At 43.2% G+C, this 16693-nt stretch overlaps 1 protein-coding gene across 1 annotated transcript; it reads right to left on the bottom strand.

Moving 5' to 3' along the window:
* Positions 1-4924: 4924 nt before the first annotated feature.
* LOC123084750 (uncharacterized) lies at positions 4925-9971 on the bottom strand. Its single transcript, XM_044506245.1, has 14 exons — positions 9270-9971; positions 9095-9188; positions 8149-8335; positions 7791-8046; positions 7473-7685; positions 7295-7381; positions 7042-7176; positions 6856-6969; positions 6525-6772; positions 6364-6444; positions 6055-6286; positions 5848-5946; positions 5576-5767; positions 4925-5341 (listed from the first exon to the last, which is right to left on the bottom strand). Exons 1-14 carry the CDS (start codon positions 9588-9590, stop codon positions 5246-5248), a joined length of 2355 nt encoding a protein of 784 aa, XP_044362180.1. The 5' UTR covers positions 9591-9971; the 3' UTR covers positions 4925-5245.
* Positions 9972-16693: the final 6722 nt, after the last annotated feature.

Consider the following 16693-nt stretch of genomic DNA (forward strand, 5'->3'; position numbering starts at 1 on the left):
CAAAATGGCTTGAAGCCATAAAATTTGAGATGGGATCCATGTATGAGAACAAAGTATGGACTTTGGTTGACTTGCCCAGTGATCGGCAAACAATTGAGAATAAATGGATCTTCAAGAAGAAGACTGACGCTGACGGTAATATTACTGTCTACAAAAGCTCGACTTATCGCAAAAGGTTTTCGACAAGTTCAAGGGATTGACTACGATGAGACCTTCTCACCCGTAGCGATGCTTAAGTCTGTCCGAATCATGTTAGCAATTGCCGCATTTTATAATTATGAAATTTGGCAGATGGATGTAAAAACTGCATTCCTGAATGGATTTCTGGAAGAAAAGTTGTATATGATGCAATCGGAAGGTTTGGTCGATCCAAAGGGAGCTAACAAAGTATGCAAGCTCCAGCGATCCATTTATGGACTGGTGCAAGCTTCTCGGAGTTGGAATAAACGCTTTGATAGTGTGATCAAAGCATTTGGTTTTGTACAAACTTTTGGAGAAGCATGTATTTACAAGAAAGTGAGTGGTAGCTCTGTAGCATTTCTGATATTATATGTAGATGACATATTACTAATCGGAAATGATATAGAATTTCTGAATAGCATAAAGGGATACTTGAATAAGAGTTTTTCAATGAAAGATCTCGGTGAAGCTGCTTACATATTGGGCATTAAGATCTATAGAGATAGACCAAGACGCTTAATTGGACTTTCACAAAGCACATACCTTGACAAAATTTTGAAGAAGTTCAAAATGGATCAAGCAAAAGAAGGATTCTTTCCTGTGTTACAATGTGTGAAATTGAGTAAGACTCAATGCCCGACCAATGCAGAAGATAGAGAGAAAATGAAAGATGTTCCCTATGCTTCAGCCATAGGCTCTATCATGTATGCAATGCTGTGTACCAGACCTGATGTGTGTCTTGCTATAAGTCTAGCAGGGAGGTACCAAAGTGATCTAGGAGTAGATCACTGGACAACGGTCAAAATAATCCTTAGTGGAATAAGGATATGTTTCTCGATTATGGAGGTGACAAAAGGTTCGTCGTAAAGGGTTACGTCGATGCAAACTTTGACACTAATACAGATGATTCTAAGTCTCAATCTGGATGCATATTGAAAGTGAGAGCAATTAGCTAGAGTAGCTCCGTGCAGAGCATTGTTGACATAGAAATTTGCAAAATACATACGGATCTGAATATGGCAGACCCATTGACTAAACTTCTCTCACAGGCAAAACATGATCACACCTTAGTACTTTTTGGGTGTTAATCACATAGCGATGTGAACTAGATTATTGACTCTAGTAAACCCTTTGAGTGTTGGTCACATAATGATGTGAACTATTGGTGTTAAATCACATGGCAATGTGAACTAGATTATTGACTCTAGTGCAAGTGGGAGACTGAAGGAAATATGCCCTAGAGGCAATAATAAAGTTATTATTTATTTCCTTATTTCATGATAAATGTTTATTATTCATGCTAGAATTGTATTAACCGGAAACATAATACATGTGTGAATACATAGACAAACAGAGTGTCACTAATATGCCTGTACTTGACTAGCTCGTTAATCAAAGATGGTTATGTTTCCTAACCATAGACAAAGAGTTGTTATTTGATTAACGGGATCACATCATTAGGAGAATGATGTGATTAACTTGACCCATTCTGTTAGCTTAGCACTCGATCGTTTAGTATGTTGCTATTGCTTTCTTCATGACTTATACATGTTCCTATGACTATGAGATTATGTAACTCCCGTTTACCGGAGGAACACTTTGTGTGCTACCAAACGTCACAACGTAACTGGGTGATTATAAAGGAGCTCTACAGGTGTCTCCAAAGGCACATGTTGGGTTGGCGTATTTCGAGATTAGGGTTTGTCACTCCGATTGTCGGAGAGGTATCTCTGGGCCCTCTCGGTAATGCACATCACATAAGCCTTGCAAGCATTGAAACTAATGAGTTAGTTGCAAGATGATGTATTACGAAACGAGTAAAGAGACTTGCCGGTAACGAGATTGAACTAGGTATTGAGATACCGACGATCGAATCTCGGGCAAGTAACATACCGATGACAAAGGGAACAACGTATGTTGTTATGCGGTCTGACCGATAAAGATCTTCGTAGAATATGTAGGAGCCAATATGAGCATCCAGGTTCCGCTATTGGTTATTGACCGGAGACATTTCTCGGTCATGTCTACATTGTTCTCGAACCCGTAGGGTCCGCACGCTTAAGGTTTCGATGACAGTTATATTATGAGTTTATGAGTTTTGATGTACCGAAGTTAGTTCGGAGTCCCGGATGTGATCACGGACATAACGAGGAGTCTCGAAATGGTCGAGACATAAAGATTGATATATTGGACGACTATATTCGGACACCGGAAGTGTTCCGGGTGATTTCGAAGAAAACCGGAGTACCGGAGGGTTACCGGAACCCCCCCGGGAGAAGTAATGGGCCATATGGGCCTTAGTGGAGAGAGAGAAGGGCAGCCAAGGTGGGCCGCGCGTCTCCTCCCCCTTGGTCCGAATTGGACTAGGAGAGGGGGGGCGGCGCCCCCCTTTCCTTCTCCCTCCCCACTTCCTTCCCCCTCCTAGTAGGAGTCCTACTCCTACTAGGAGGAGGACTCCTCCTTGGCGCGCCTTTAGGGCCGGCCGGCCTCCTCCCCTTGCTCCTTTATATACGAGGGCAGGGGGCACCCCTAGACACACAAGTTGATCCACGTGATCGTTTTCTTAGCCGTGTGCGGTGCCCCCTTCCACCATAATCCTCGATAATATTGTAGCGGTGCTTAGGCGAAGCCCTGCAACGGTAGAACATCAAGATCGTCACCACGCCGTCGTGCTGACGGAACTCTTCCCCGACACTTTGCTGGATCGGAGTCCGGGGATCATCATCGAGCTGAACGTGTGCTAAAACTCGGAGGTGCCGTAGTTTCGGTGCTTGATCGGTCGGGCCGTAAAGACGTATGACTACATCAACCGCGTTGTGCTAACGCTTCCGCTGTCGGTCTACAAGGGTACGTAGATCACACTCTCCCCTCTCGTTGTTATGCATCACCATGATCTTGCGTGCGCGTAGGAAATTTTTTGAAATTACTATGTTCCCCTACATCGAGGCCATCATCATCTTCATCAACTGGCTCCTCCTTGATGACGGATGAAGTGACTGAGGATGGCGACGTCGGAGACCTGTGGCGGCGAGACGCAGCCGCAGGGCGAGTTTGCGGCAATGATGTGTCTCCACGCATCAAAAGCTCCTCCTGAATCCATGGTCCTGGCGTGGTAGCGACTGGTGGCTAGGGGTTTGGTAGGGAAGTGAAGTGAGAGTGAGATGGGTGGGGTGTGAAAAAGGATGGTGGGGGAGGGGCCGTCAGGCCGAGGTGGTGGACGTCCGAACTCCCCCTACAACCGCCCCTCAATTTGAGGCTGGACTAGGCGATTTTGGACGTCTGGACGTGTCTGGCCCAAAATAGGGGCCCATGTTGGACGTCTAAATATTGTTAGGACCGTCTGGTCGATTTTTTAGAACAACTTTCATTGAGTCTCTCTGCACATATCCTTTTTGTTTGTATTCTAGTTCAAGAACCTTGTTTAATTACAAGGTTTCTCCAAAAAAAATTACCACTTAGCAAGTTTCCATATCAAGGCTAGACATTTGAGGGCAAAAGTAGAGGTCCACGAAGAAGATGCCCTTAGGCTGGACAACTTACTGTTATATGCGTTTAGTCGATGCAAGTATGGTGCTATGATCCGAAATGACGGAGGTAATTTTGATGGTGAAGCATTACTTGTTGAATCTGTCTATTAATTAAGATACTAAGCTCTCTAAATTTGGAGCCTCCTGGTGCATCGGAGCCTATGGGTCATTGTGTGCCTCGCGTGTAAGGGTGTGCGCTGCTGGCTGATAGTAACACACACCTATATAGATGTAATGGGTTGGTCGGTTTTCTTGGTTTTGAAAAGGTATTACCTATTTTTTCAAATGTTTTTGTCAGTTTTAATTGTTTTTCTTTTGGCGTTTTCCTTTCTTGTTTTTTATTTTCAGATTTCATTTTAATTCATGAATATTTATTAAAAATCATGAACATTTTAAAAAATTCATGAACATTATTAAAACATTCTGGATATTTTTATAGTTCACAAACATGAATAATAGAACAGGGTTGCACATAGTGTAGCTTAATTACGGTAGAACGGATGTGAGTACCACGTGTTGGTTGCATCATGATCTTCTCATTGTAATCCTTCAACTGCTAAATAAATCCTATCACTACCGGGCTGCAAGTCTGGCCAACTATCCTGTATAAAGAAAAGGACAGACCATTCTAAAAAAAGACAGACCCAATGCTTGAAACTCCATACTAGGTGGGGTCTGGGGAGGAATATACGAAGGTAAACCATTCCCCTGCACAAGGCAATGCAGAGAGGCCGCGTCAAACCCAGGACCTTTTGGCACAAGTGAGAAGTACTTCCTGAAACCAACAATATATAAAATAGAAAAATGAACTATCACTATCAACTTGGGTTTGTCTAATTCAAGTTAAGTGCTGGTTGTTTCACTACCGATGTGCATCGGCAAAATGAAAAAAAAAAGATCACAAAGCACCAAGCATATTCATCCGTGGAACGTACGTATGTACGTACGGCTAGGGCTTGCAGGACATGTATGTCGATGCAGCATTATCATCCATGCTGATAAGATGGAATGGCATGAATGCAAGATGGTATAAATAAAGATCCACCTCACAGCATTTGGGGCTCTCACGAGCGCGCTCTTCACATGCTTCTCGTCCACGTCGGACGGACGGGTGCAGCATGTGTCCATGTTTTTGCACACGCCGCGTGATTCCTGAGCCCTCCCTCCTATAGCTAGTTTGACCAGCTCTAGTAGCTTCCAGCGCAGGGACAAAAAGATACAGCCCGACAGCGGTACAAAATAAAATTACCATATACTACATCACATTTGCTTCCAATTTGTTTGGTGTATCAGTTTTGGCTCAACACACAAGGTTGCTGTGATCTATCCCTTTTTCCAGAGAATGGTCTGGGTTATCTTCTGTCAAAACAGCAATAATCTGTTCAAAGGAAACCAAAAATGAAAAGGCGAGTCCCATTTCCATTATCAGATCATCCCTTTGGAGGACCATATGTACCGAATTTTTTTCACATGGGATCAAGAGAGTGAGTACGCCTATCCTAAGCCTATCGCCACAGCCGCAACATCCGCGGAGCACTTCAGGAAGCCTTTGAGCAGATGCTCGGCAAACCGGTTTCCTTTTCTAGGAGGAGACCTTGCCGCCATGGGTCATTGTATAACTTGTAATGCAATACCTGTAAAAAAGACATTCCTCCTCAGCAAATCGGGAATGACGACAGAACGACTGGCTCTAGTATGATCCGGCAATGTGAGCACACAATGCATAATGCTTTGCCTCGTGACGAAAATGAAAATTACAAATATTGCTTATGGTAATGAATGTGGGATTGACGCCAATGATCATTATCATGAGGTTTCCACCATAAAAACTAAATGGAGAAGCTTTGCTCGGAATTTTCAGAAGTTACCTGTATGAAAGTAGCAAAGACGTCATCACCATCTTCTAGTTTCGAAACCTCGACTGACCAGGCCGCCTCCTCTTCAGCAAACAGTTTTTTCTGCCTCTCTGCCTCTAGCAACATGGTGTCGCGATAAAAGAATCTCTGCCAGATCTGGCGAACATTTCCTAACATAAAATCTATCTGTGTATCGTTTATTCCCTGGTGAGATGAAAACGGTGAGTACACTGCACAGGTAACGCACATAAGAAGAGAAAAGGAAAGCAAAAAATAGAACCTACTTGGAGGACTCTCATGAGGTTGGGGATCTCATCTTCTTCTATGCGGACTGCAAAACTGTTGTAATTAAGCACATTCTCGTACGGAAGAAATATTCCATCCTACAGTGTAAGCAATGGAAGCAGATAGGTATGATCACACAGTTAGTTGCTCTGTTGTTAAGTCTTGTCAGATACACATCATAGGACTATAGGATGACGTTGTAGCACCTGTATTATGACAGGAATGCATCCTTGAAGCATGCTGTCTTCCATGCGCCCACTCCAGCCATCCCCTGGCAGGACACCACAGAAAATGGAGCTTGCTAGTTCCTCATAATACATCTCAGATTTTACGTACGTAACTGTTACGTTGGCTGTATGCTGCCTTCCAAGCTTCCCTTGCTTGTTTGGTGTTGAACCGAATTCAGCTGCCAGCTTTTGCCTAATCCCCATGCTATACCTGTGTTATACAGAGGAAGCAGATTAATATACAATTTGGTCACATATATTGACAGACACATATATATATATACATACGTGTCTTCACGGCGACCCTCTTCATAGGCTGGTCCTAGATTACCATTGAAATAAAAAAGTGTTGTACGATTGATCCTTGGCCTGCAAAAAGTTGTACAGTGAGGGTCTAAACATTCCAGTAGTTAAAAGGCACATCTCTAAGTTCAGGCATTGAGACATACCTTGCCCATAGTTTTAACCAGATGGCCCCTGGGTTAGGCTCCTTCCATGCTGGAAGCACGAGGTCCTTTCTCGGATCGAAACATGGATGGTTGCCTCTTCTATCCAAAGGAATATCATCCCAGTTGTCAGCCCAATAAGCAGTCGTTGATTTTTCATGTTTTGTGTTGGTATTTCCCCAGTGGACAAGCATCATGCTGTTCCAGATCTCCTTTGGAGCATAGCAGGCACCTTCATCCCACGAAAAGAACTGTTTTTTTTTTTGTAAGTTGAAAGTACAGGTTATTGGTTATGCAAGGATCATTGTACTATCAATTTCATGTAAACACCCACCCAAATATGGTCTCTTCCAGAAGTGCGGTTCCAGTAAGGATACCTCTGAGCTATGTGATCATAAGCCTTTCTGTAGTACTCAAGAGTATGGTAACTCCTGAGGCGCAGGTCCTCCTAAAATTAGAACTCAATTACTGAAGGAGAAACATGCCAACTATAGTACAACATCTTGATGATAATGGTTACCGGCATCTGCAGGTGTGGGGCATCATCGGATCTAGTTATTAGACAAGAGTCAAGAACCGGCACATAGAAATAATCAGCTTCATCCCCATTCAGTGTGCGGTGAGGGCTAGCAAGAATGCTCTCATAGAGTGCCATCTATATGAAAAATAAAACATGTCTCAGATCTTCTTGTGCCCTTGTAAACGCGATTGTTGTTACTATAAACATGGAGCTACCAACATTCCATATCTGCTAGTTGACAAGTTTAGCAAACCTGAGCACCATACAGTTGCCGCGTCCATATAGTTCTGTTCTTTTCATCATATATTCTGTTCACACACTCTAACTTGTAATGTCGTCCCTGCAATAGAACATATCCTGCGATGTCAAAGCTGCAGCAAAACTTCATGAAGAGAAGAAAACAGGGAGCAAAACTTGTGGTCTAGACTTACTTCAAGAAGATGACTGTCAAACTCAGCTGGCAAATCGTACACATATATTAGTGGTCTTTTTTTCTCAACAACAGCATTGACATTGATGGGGATATTGCTTAAATTTTTTAGGTCTGGTAGGTTCACTGGTGCTTGGAGCCATGAGGGCCATTCATATGCAACTGAATAAGCCGATGGGATGCTGCAATCAATCCCAAAATATCCACTGTCGCACTGAAAGAAATCCTCAATTAGATCATAACACAGGTTACGAATACAGAACAGCATGTCACGGTATTTTCATGATAAATACCACAAAAAACTTTGCCCAAGACATACCTGACAGAAACCACCACGACAATGTCCATGTCCGGAACACTGGTTAATACAAATGCATTCAACATGTGTCTCACAAAACTGCCCCCAGAGTCCATCATATTTGCAATGACATTCTTCTTTAAACTTCACTTTGGAAGAATATGCATCCTCAGGGTCCACATTGCACCATCCTAGCTTACTGCTGTTTGTTGTGAATACATCTGGATCAGGTGTTGTCCAGTCGGTAAGCTTCGGGTCATCAGGTTTTGCAGGCACGCTAGAAGGATGAACTAAAGGTGTTCAATAATACTACAGTATCAATGGTACACATTCCGAAGCATAAAAAAATAATCAAAATCAGTGCATATGATACTCTTACATTGTTTTAAAGCCGCAAGCTTCTGCCACAGGGCGATCCGGGTATTTTGTTCCTGGTCCACAAAAGCACATTGTCCTGGTTGTGTCACACTGGGCTGGACATATGGAAACTATCCAGGGTCCTACAGGCCATTCTGGGGAACTTGGGAGGTTGCACTCCAACTTCAGAACCCTCTCACATCCTTTTCCTGTATTAACAAAGCCATATGGTTACTTGATAAACAAAATTGTTATAATTAAAATGTTTAGAAGGGAAAGGTTGACAAAAAACAAATCAATACGACCAAGGGAACAGTAGACAACCCCACCTTGCCATAGCACATAATGCATATGCTCCTTCCTTTAGAAACAAAAGAGTTGCCTTTTTTGTTAACTATTACTAAAAAAACGAACATGCCATTAACTGCTTATATTCCACAAAAAGGTAGACAAGTAAGACAATAGCCCTCTAACTAAAATGTAACAGCTTATTAATGCACAAGTTCATTCCCGATTCAAGCATATCTGATAATGGTCACAGAACAGATTAAATATTTGAGACTTAATGCAACATTCCTACAATCCTACATCGATGACCGCGAAAACTGAACATTATGTATCCTCTTGCAGAAGCACAGGATGCCCTCAACCGCTTAACTACAGACCAGGGATGTGCACTCTTTTATTACATAAGCCCACTCGCAGATGTATATGGCTAGTGAGATATGTAAGTGTTATTATTATGTCCAATATAAACACCCAGAGCTAGTCTCTCGTGCTTTCGGCCCTATGAAGTAACCTCTTTTTATCATTTTTCTCGCTCGCCTTTGTTTCCATACCAAGTTTGTCCAGGTCCAAAGAACTATCAGATCTACAAAAATCCCCTATCAAAATGAGATGCGATGGACAACAAGTGACCAGTGAGCAAGACTACCAGCATTAGTTGGGCCTGACAAAGTAAGACTAACCAGCATATCCATGGAAGCATCTGCATTCCCCCAGGTCATAGTTGCACACACCATTTCCACTGCAGTCTTTCTCGCACCTCTTTGTGCCAATAGCCTGTCCAGAAATAACAACAAGATTAACCCAAGGCAAAGCTAAATCGGAGTACACTGATGAGTGAAAAAGCCTAGTGCACACTTCAGTAATGTTGACAGCTGATGATTCGGCATGGCACCCAGCGAGCCACCTCCCGATCTCGGCCTTCCACGGCGCGGCACGGAACGTCACGGCTTCGTATGAATCGGCAGGAAACCGAGCCCTGAGGCGTGAGTCCACAACCCCAGCGCCCGGGAGCACGTTCCTCGGCCGGTGGTGGACGCTGCGGCGAGCGCCCGAGAAATCCAGGGACGAGGGGAGGATCGGCACCATGAATACATGGACGGCGGTGACGAGCATCACGAGGGCGCCGGCCGCGCCGACGGACGCCCAGGGGCATTTCGCCGAACGGATTTTGAGCATGGTCAGACTACCGGACGAGCACCGTTTCTTTCGCCATGACGGCCGCGGGCATCAGTAAATCGATGCGAACAGAGCCGGAGGTCGGAGCCGGCGCGCGTCTCCTCCGCGCGGCGCTGCCGGCTAGCGCGCGTCCCCGGTGGCGCGCACCAAGGCGGACGAGGAGAGACGCAAAGGCGCTGCCTTTGCTCCTAATTTCGATCCAGGATCTGGGGATTTGTGGGTTTTGAAGGAGTCGGGGGATTGGAAATGGAAGAATCGATGGATTCGGGCGTTGTTAGGTTCAATTCAATCAAGCGTCGCAGGAATGGAATGGAATGGAGACCGAAGGAAGGGAAGAATCTATCGTGCTCGGAAATGGAGTTCAGGGGGCATTTCTGTCTTCTCTCCGGTGTAAGTGGATTGTGGTGTCGCTTTCATTAACTCGTTAATTCGGTTGCAGTGACGGCCGGGCCAGACATAGTAGTGGCACACACATCTAAACATAATTTAACTTTGGCACACATAAAGAGAGAAGTAGTACTATGCTCCGTTCCAAAATATACTCGCAGGGTTGATTGCCTCCACAAAACTTGCATCTACATTAATCTTATAGCACTCCTCGTTGAGAGGTTGCCAACCAACAGAACTCCTCTTCATACTTATTCAAAGCCCGAATGTTATCCCCCAGTTCCTTGCCTTTATTACTTATCACTCCCTGCGGTTTTGCGTGGCAAGAAAAAAAGGAAGCCCAGTAATTTTGTACAAAATTCACAGAAGCTGAGATAGGTTCTTCTTTACCTTTATCAAAAATCAGATCATTTCTTAAATGCCAAGCTCTCCACAACATGAATATAGTTTGCTCACGCGCCAACGAATTTAATTGATCCGGTAAAATAAGGAGCCAATCTGGCCTTGTATTTTTGAGAAGCCCTTCGGCTGGTAAATTCCACACGTTTCTCAAAGCCATCCAAAATGCACAAGCCTTTGGACAACTCACCAAGACATGAAAAGTGCATTCATCCTTCACACCATAGATTGTACATGCACTCAGGATGGTTTGATGATGCTTAACTTTGTTAACTTGAACTACCAAACTGTTTGAAGCAACTCTTCAGGCAAAAATTCTAATCTTCTGAGGAACATTAGATCTCTAGATAATATTCCAGATCCTCCTCTCTACATTAACTTCTACACTAGAATTCCCCAAACTAACTGTTGAGCCCTTGATATTCAGTGCGAGCCTATACGCACTCTTTGTAGAAAATATGCCACTTTTCTCACAATGCCAAGCAATAAGGCCCCCCTCACCCAAATCCTGAGTACGTAGCTTTAAGATTTCATCTGCATCATGAGGATAAAATAAGTGCCTGATCAAATTCTCATCCCACCTCCTAGAATCTGTCATGAATAACTCAGACACCCATTTAATCCTTGTTCTATTTTTCTTAGCGGTAATCTTTAGGCCAGACTCCCTAGGGATCCAATTATCTCTCCATATGTTTATACTGGCCCCATCGACAACTCTCCAAATTACACCTTGTTTCAATAAGTCGAGGCCATCATTGTGGAGAAGTTGTCATCTCCTCTTGGGATTATATTGGAGCTTGCTATATCGTCGAGGAAGCGGAACTTAGGGCGGCACTCTCCGGATTGTATATCGGTATTACCCTGCATTAATCCATCATTTTAGAAACTAATTGTTTTTTTGTGGTCGGTGCTCTTGGAAATGGCAGTTGTGACAGATCTCCCCTTGTTGACCTAAAGAAACAAGCTTTGAGTATTTCGAAGATGCTGGCGAATGTTAAGATTTCCAAGATTAGCAGAAAAGCTAATATGGTGGCGCACAAGTTAGCTAAGTTTAGTTTTATTAATAGATGTGATGGTGCTCTTATTAATAGTGTTCCGGCCTGTGTGGCTGATGCTGTAATGAATGATTGTATGAACATTCTATTTTTAATTAATATATGGGCTGGGTTTTTCAAAAAAATAAATACTACAGTCATTTTATGAAAACCAAATAATCCCAAAACACTTAGGCGCGATACATTAACTCCTACATCATTTCTTGTTTCTTGACATAAATAAAGGAATCGATCAATAAGAGACGTGGGGCTGTATATTTTCAATGACTTGAGACTATCAAACACGACATGAAGTGGTCAGATCATGGCATGCAATTCTATTAATTAGCAAATAAACATTAAATTCTCTTGTTTTTCTCCCCGTCTTGGTCGCGGTGCATAACCTAAGAGCATGGTTAATGGTATATCCAATTATTGGCTATAAGAAAGTGCCATGTCATCTATAGCCAACCTTGTAGCTAACATGTATAACAATTAGCTATAAATAGGTGCTACTTTATTAATACATGACCCATCTTCCACTCTCACATACTCCCTCTGTTCCGAATTACTTGTCTTAGATTTGTCTAGATACGGAGGTATCTAGCACTAAAATGAGTCTAGATACATCCGTATCTAGACAAATCCAAGACAAGTAGTTCGGAACGGAGGGAGTAGTACCTAGGAGCACGTGTTGCAGCTAGCTCTTGCATGAGAGCCCGCTTACATTCTCTCTCCTATCTTCTCTCCTCCAACTAAGCACAAAAATTATTTTACTCCTTACAGCCTGCTGACTGTACCTTATTGTACTTGCTCTAAAATGACTTATGCACCTGGACAGAGGGAGTGCGTTTTGGTAGGCTAGTTAAAACGGAGATAGTACTACTGAATAAGTATTTATCCTGTCCTGATGTAAAAAATTTATCCTATCATATGAATGGTTAAGGGCTCCACATGTTGGGGAAGCGTAGAAATAGGGTACGTTCATGAATGGAATGCACTATCCACTGAAATCCTACATCGAGTAGAAATAGGATACGTTCATGAATGGAATGCACTATCCACTGAAATCCTACATCGAGTAGACGAGTAGCAAAACAGAGAAATTTTTCCATGAAGTCTAACCTCGTGCTTGTTTTCATGTGAAGATGATAAGGACATCCCAACCAACGGTCCAATCACAAGAAGCTGTGCAAGCAAATATGTGATCAGCTGAACGCTAACTTAAGTTTATCATTTGACCTTGAAAACATGGTTGTGCCTTCACCTCCTTCGTTGCTGGTTGAACTCGGGTGCAACATCAAAGAAGACCAACAACATTTTTAGTCCGAGCCGAGACAGTGTTTTATGACAAAGAAACAGAGTTGCGAAGAAATAGGCTATTTGCTGAAGAAACAATGTTTTGGCGCTGGTGAAACAATGTTTTTCACGAGTTTGGATGTCTCAACTTGCGAAAGGTTTCCATAACTCGAGTTTGCTGCTGAAGGAAACATTGTTTCACTCCAGTAAACCATGTTTGATCGAGAACCACCAACCTGTTGGGGAACGTAGTAATTTCAAAAAAATTCTACGTACATGCAAGATCATGGTGATGCATAGCAACAAGAGGGGAGAGTGTTGTCTACGTACTCTCGTAGACCGTTCGCGGAAGCGTTATATCAACGCGGTTGATGTAGTCGTACGTCTTCATGATCCGACCGATCCAAGTACCGAAAGCACGGCACCTCCGAGTTCTGCACACGTTCGGCTCGGTGACGTCATCGCCTTCTCGATCCAGCAAGAGGGGCGAAGTAGTAGATGAGTCCCGGCAGCACGACGGCGTGGTAACGGTGTTGGTGAAGAACAATCTCCGCAGGGCTTCGCCTAAGCACTACGAAAACTAGGACGGAGGATAAACTAGATGGGACGGGGTTGCCGGCACACGGCTTAGTGTTTCTTGATGTGTCTTGGGTGCTAGCCCTACCCCTCTATTTATATGTTGAGCCTTGGGGTCGAAACTTGGAGTAAAATCCTCCACAAAGTTGGTTTCACCCGAAAGGTAAGAGTCCTTCTCGGACTCCAGGGCCAGACGCCAGGGTTCCCGGCGTCTGGACCCAGACGCCAGGGACCCTGGCGTCTGGCCCCTGGACTCCGCAAAACTTCCTTTTGCGCTTTCCAAAAACCTTATGGGCTTTCCCCTTTGGCCCAAATAAAGTGTTCTCGTACCCAAACATTTCGGGAAACATCCGGAACCCCTTCCGGTGAATTCCGGAACCCTTCCGGTGACCAAACAGTATTATCCCATATATCAAACTTTATCTCTGGACCATTTCGGAGTTCCTCGTCATGTCTGTGATCTCATCCCGGACTCCGAACAACATTCGGTCACCAACATACATAACTCATATAGTACTATATCATCAACGAACGTTAAGCGTGCGGACCCTACGGGTTCGAGAACTATGTAGACATGACCAAGACACCTCTTTGGTCAATAACCAATAGCGGGACCTGGATGCCCATATTGGCTCCTACATATTCTACGAAGATCTTTATCGGTCAGACCGCATAATAACATACGTTGTTCCCTTTGTCATCGGTATGTTACTTGCCCGAGATTCGATCGTCGGTATCTCAATACCTAGTTCAATCTTGTTACCGGCAAGTCTCTTTTCTCGTTCCGTAATACATCATCCCGCAACTAACTCATTAGTTGCAATGCTTGCAAGGCTTATAGTGATGTGCATTACCGAGTGGTCCCAGAGATACCTCTCCGACAATCGGAGTGACAAATCCTAATCTCGAAATATGCCAACCCAACAAGTACCTTTGGAGACACCTGTAGAGCACCTTTATAATCACCCAGTTACGTTGTGACGTTTGGTGGCTCACAAAGTGTTCCTCCGGTAAACGGGAGTTGCATAATCTCATAGTCATAGGAACATGTATAAGTCATGAAGAAAGCAATAGCAACAAACTAAACGATCAAGTGCTAAGCTAACGGAATGGGTCAAGTCAATCACATCATTCTCCTAATGATGTGATCCCGTTAATCAAATGACAACTCATGTCTATGGTTAGGAAACTTAACCATCTTTGATCAACGAGCTAGTCAAGTAGAGGCATACTAGTGACACTCTGTTTGTCTATGTATTCACACATGTATTATGTTTCCGGTTAATACAATTCTAGCATGAATAATAAACATTTATCATGAAATAAGGAAATAAATAATAACTTTATTATTGCCTCTAGGGCATATTTCCTTCAGTCTCCCACTTGCACTAGAGTCAATAATCTATATTACACAGTAATGATTCTAACACCCATGGAGCCTTGGTGTTGATCATGTTTTGCTCGTGGAAGAGGCTTAGTCAACGGGTCTGCAACATTCAGATCCGTATGTATCTTGCAAATTTCTATGTCTCCTACCTGGACTAAATCCCGGATGGAATTGAAGCATCTCTTGATGTGTGGTTCTCTTGTGAAATCTGGATTCCTTCGCCAAGGCAATTGCACCAGCATTGTCACAAAAGATTCTCATTGGACCCGATGCACTAGGTATGACACCTAGATCGGATATGAACTCCTTCATCCAGACTCCTTCATTTGCTGCTTCCGAAGCAGCTATGTACTCCGCTTCACACATAGATCCCACCATGACGCTTTGTTTAGAACTGTACCAACTGACAGCTCCACCGTTTAATATAAACACGTATCCGGTTTGCGATTTAGAATCGTCCGGATCAGTGTCAAAGCTTGCGTCAACATAACCATTTACGATGAGCTCTTTGTCACCTCCATAAACGAGAAACATATCCTTAGTCCTTTTCAGGTATTTCAGGATGTTCTTGACCACTGTCCAGTGATCCACTCTTGGATTACTTTGGTACCTCCCTGCTAGACTTATAGCAAGGCACACATCAGGTCTAGTACACAACATTGCATACATGATAGAGCCTATGGTTGAAGCATAGGGAACATCTTTCATCTTCTCTCTATCTTCTGCAGTGGTCGGGCATTGAGTCTTACTCAGCTTCACACCTTGTAACACAGGCAAGAACCCTTTCTTTGCTTGATCCATTTTGAACTTTTTCAAAACTTTGTCAAGGTATGTGCTTTATGAAAGTCCAATTAAGCGTCTTGATCTATCTCTATAGATCTTGATGCCCAATATGTAAGCAGCTTCACCGAGGTCTTTCATAGAAAAACTTTTATTCAAGTATCCCTTTATGCTATCCAGAAATTCTATATCATTTCCAATCAGCAATATGTCATCGACATATAATATCAGAAATGCTACAGAGCTCCCACTCACTTTCTTGTAAATACAAGCTTCTCCAAAAGTCTGTATAAAACCAAATGCTTTGATCACACTGTCAAAGCATTTATTCCAACTCTGAGAGGCTTGCACCAGTCCATAAATGGATCGCTGGAGCTTGCACACTTTGTTAGCTCCCTTTGGATCGACAAAACCTTCTGGTTGCATCATATACATCTCTTCTTCCAGAAATCCATTCAGGAATGCAGTTTTGACATCCATTTGCCAAATTTCATAATCATAAAATGCGGCAATTGCTAACATGATTCGGACAGACTTAAGCATCGCTACGGGTGAGAAGGTCTCATCGTAGTAAATCCCTTGAACTTGTCGAAAACCTTTTGCAACAAGTCGAGCTTTATAGACAGTAACATTATCGTCAGCGTCAGTCTTCTTCTTGAAGATCCATTTATTCTCAATTGCTTGCCGATCAACGGGCAAGTCAACCAAAGTCCACACTTTGTTCTCATACATGGATCCCATATCAGATTTCATGGCCTCAAGCCATTTTGCGGAATCTGGGCTCACCATCGCTTCTTCATAGTTCGTAGGTTCGTCATGGTTTAGTAACATAACTTCCAGAACAGGATTACCGTACCACTCTGGTGCGGATCTTACTCTGGTTGACCTATGAGGTTCAGTAACAACTTGATCTAAAGTTTCATGATCATCATCATTAACTTCCTCACTAATTGGTGTAGGTGTCGCAAAAACCGTTTTCTGTGATGAACTACTTTCCAATAAGGGAGCAGGTACGGTTACCTCATCAAGTTCTATTTTCCTCCCACTCACTTCTTTCGAGAGAAACCCCTTCTCTAGAAAAACTCCGAATTTAGCAACAAAAGTCTTGCCTTCGGATCTATGATAGAAGGTGTACCCAACAGTCTCCTTTGGGTATCATAAGAAGACACATTTCTCCGATTTGGGTTTGAGCTTATCAGGTTGAAACTTTTTCACATAAGCATTGCAACCTCAAACTTTAA

The sequence above is a fragment of the Triticum aestivum genome, chromosome 4A (assembly GCF_018294505.1).
Source record: "Triticum aestivum cultivar Chinese Spring chromosome 4A, IWGSC CS RefSeq v2.1, whole genome shotgun sequence".
Lineage (NCBI taxonomy): Eukaryota > Viridiplantae > Streptophyta > Magnoliopsida > Poales > Poaceae > Triticum > Triticum aestivum.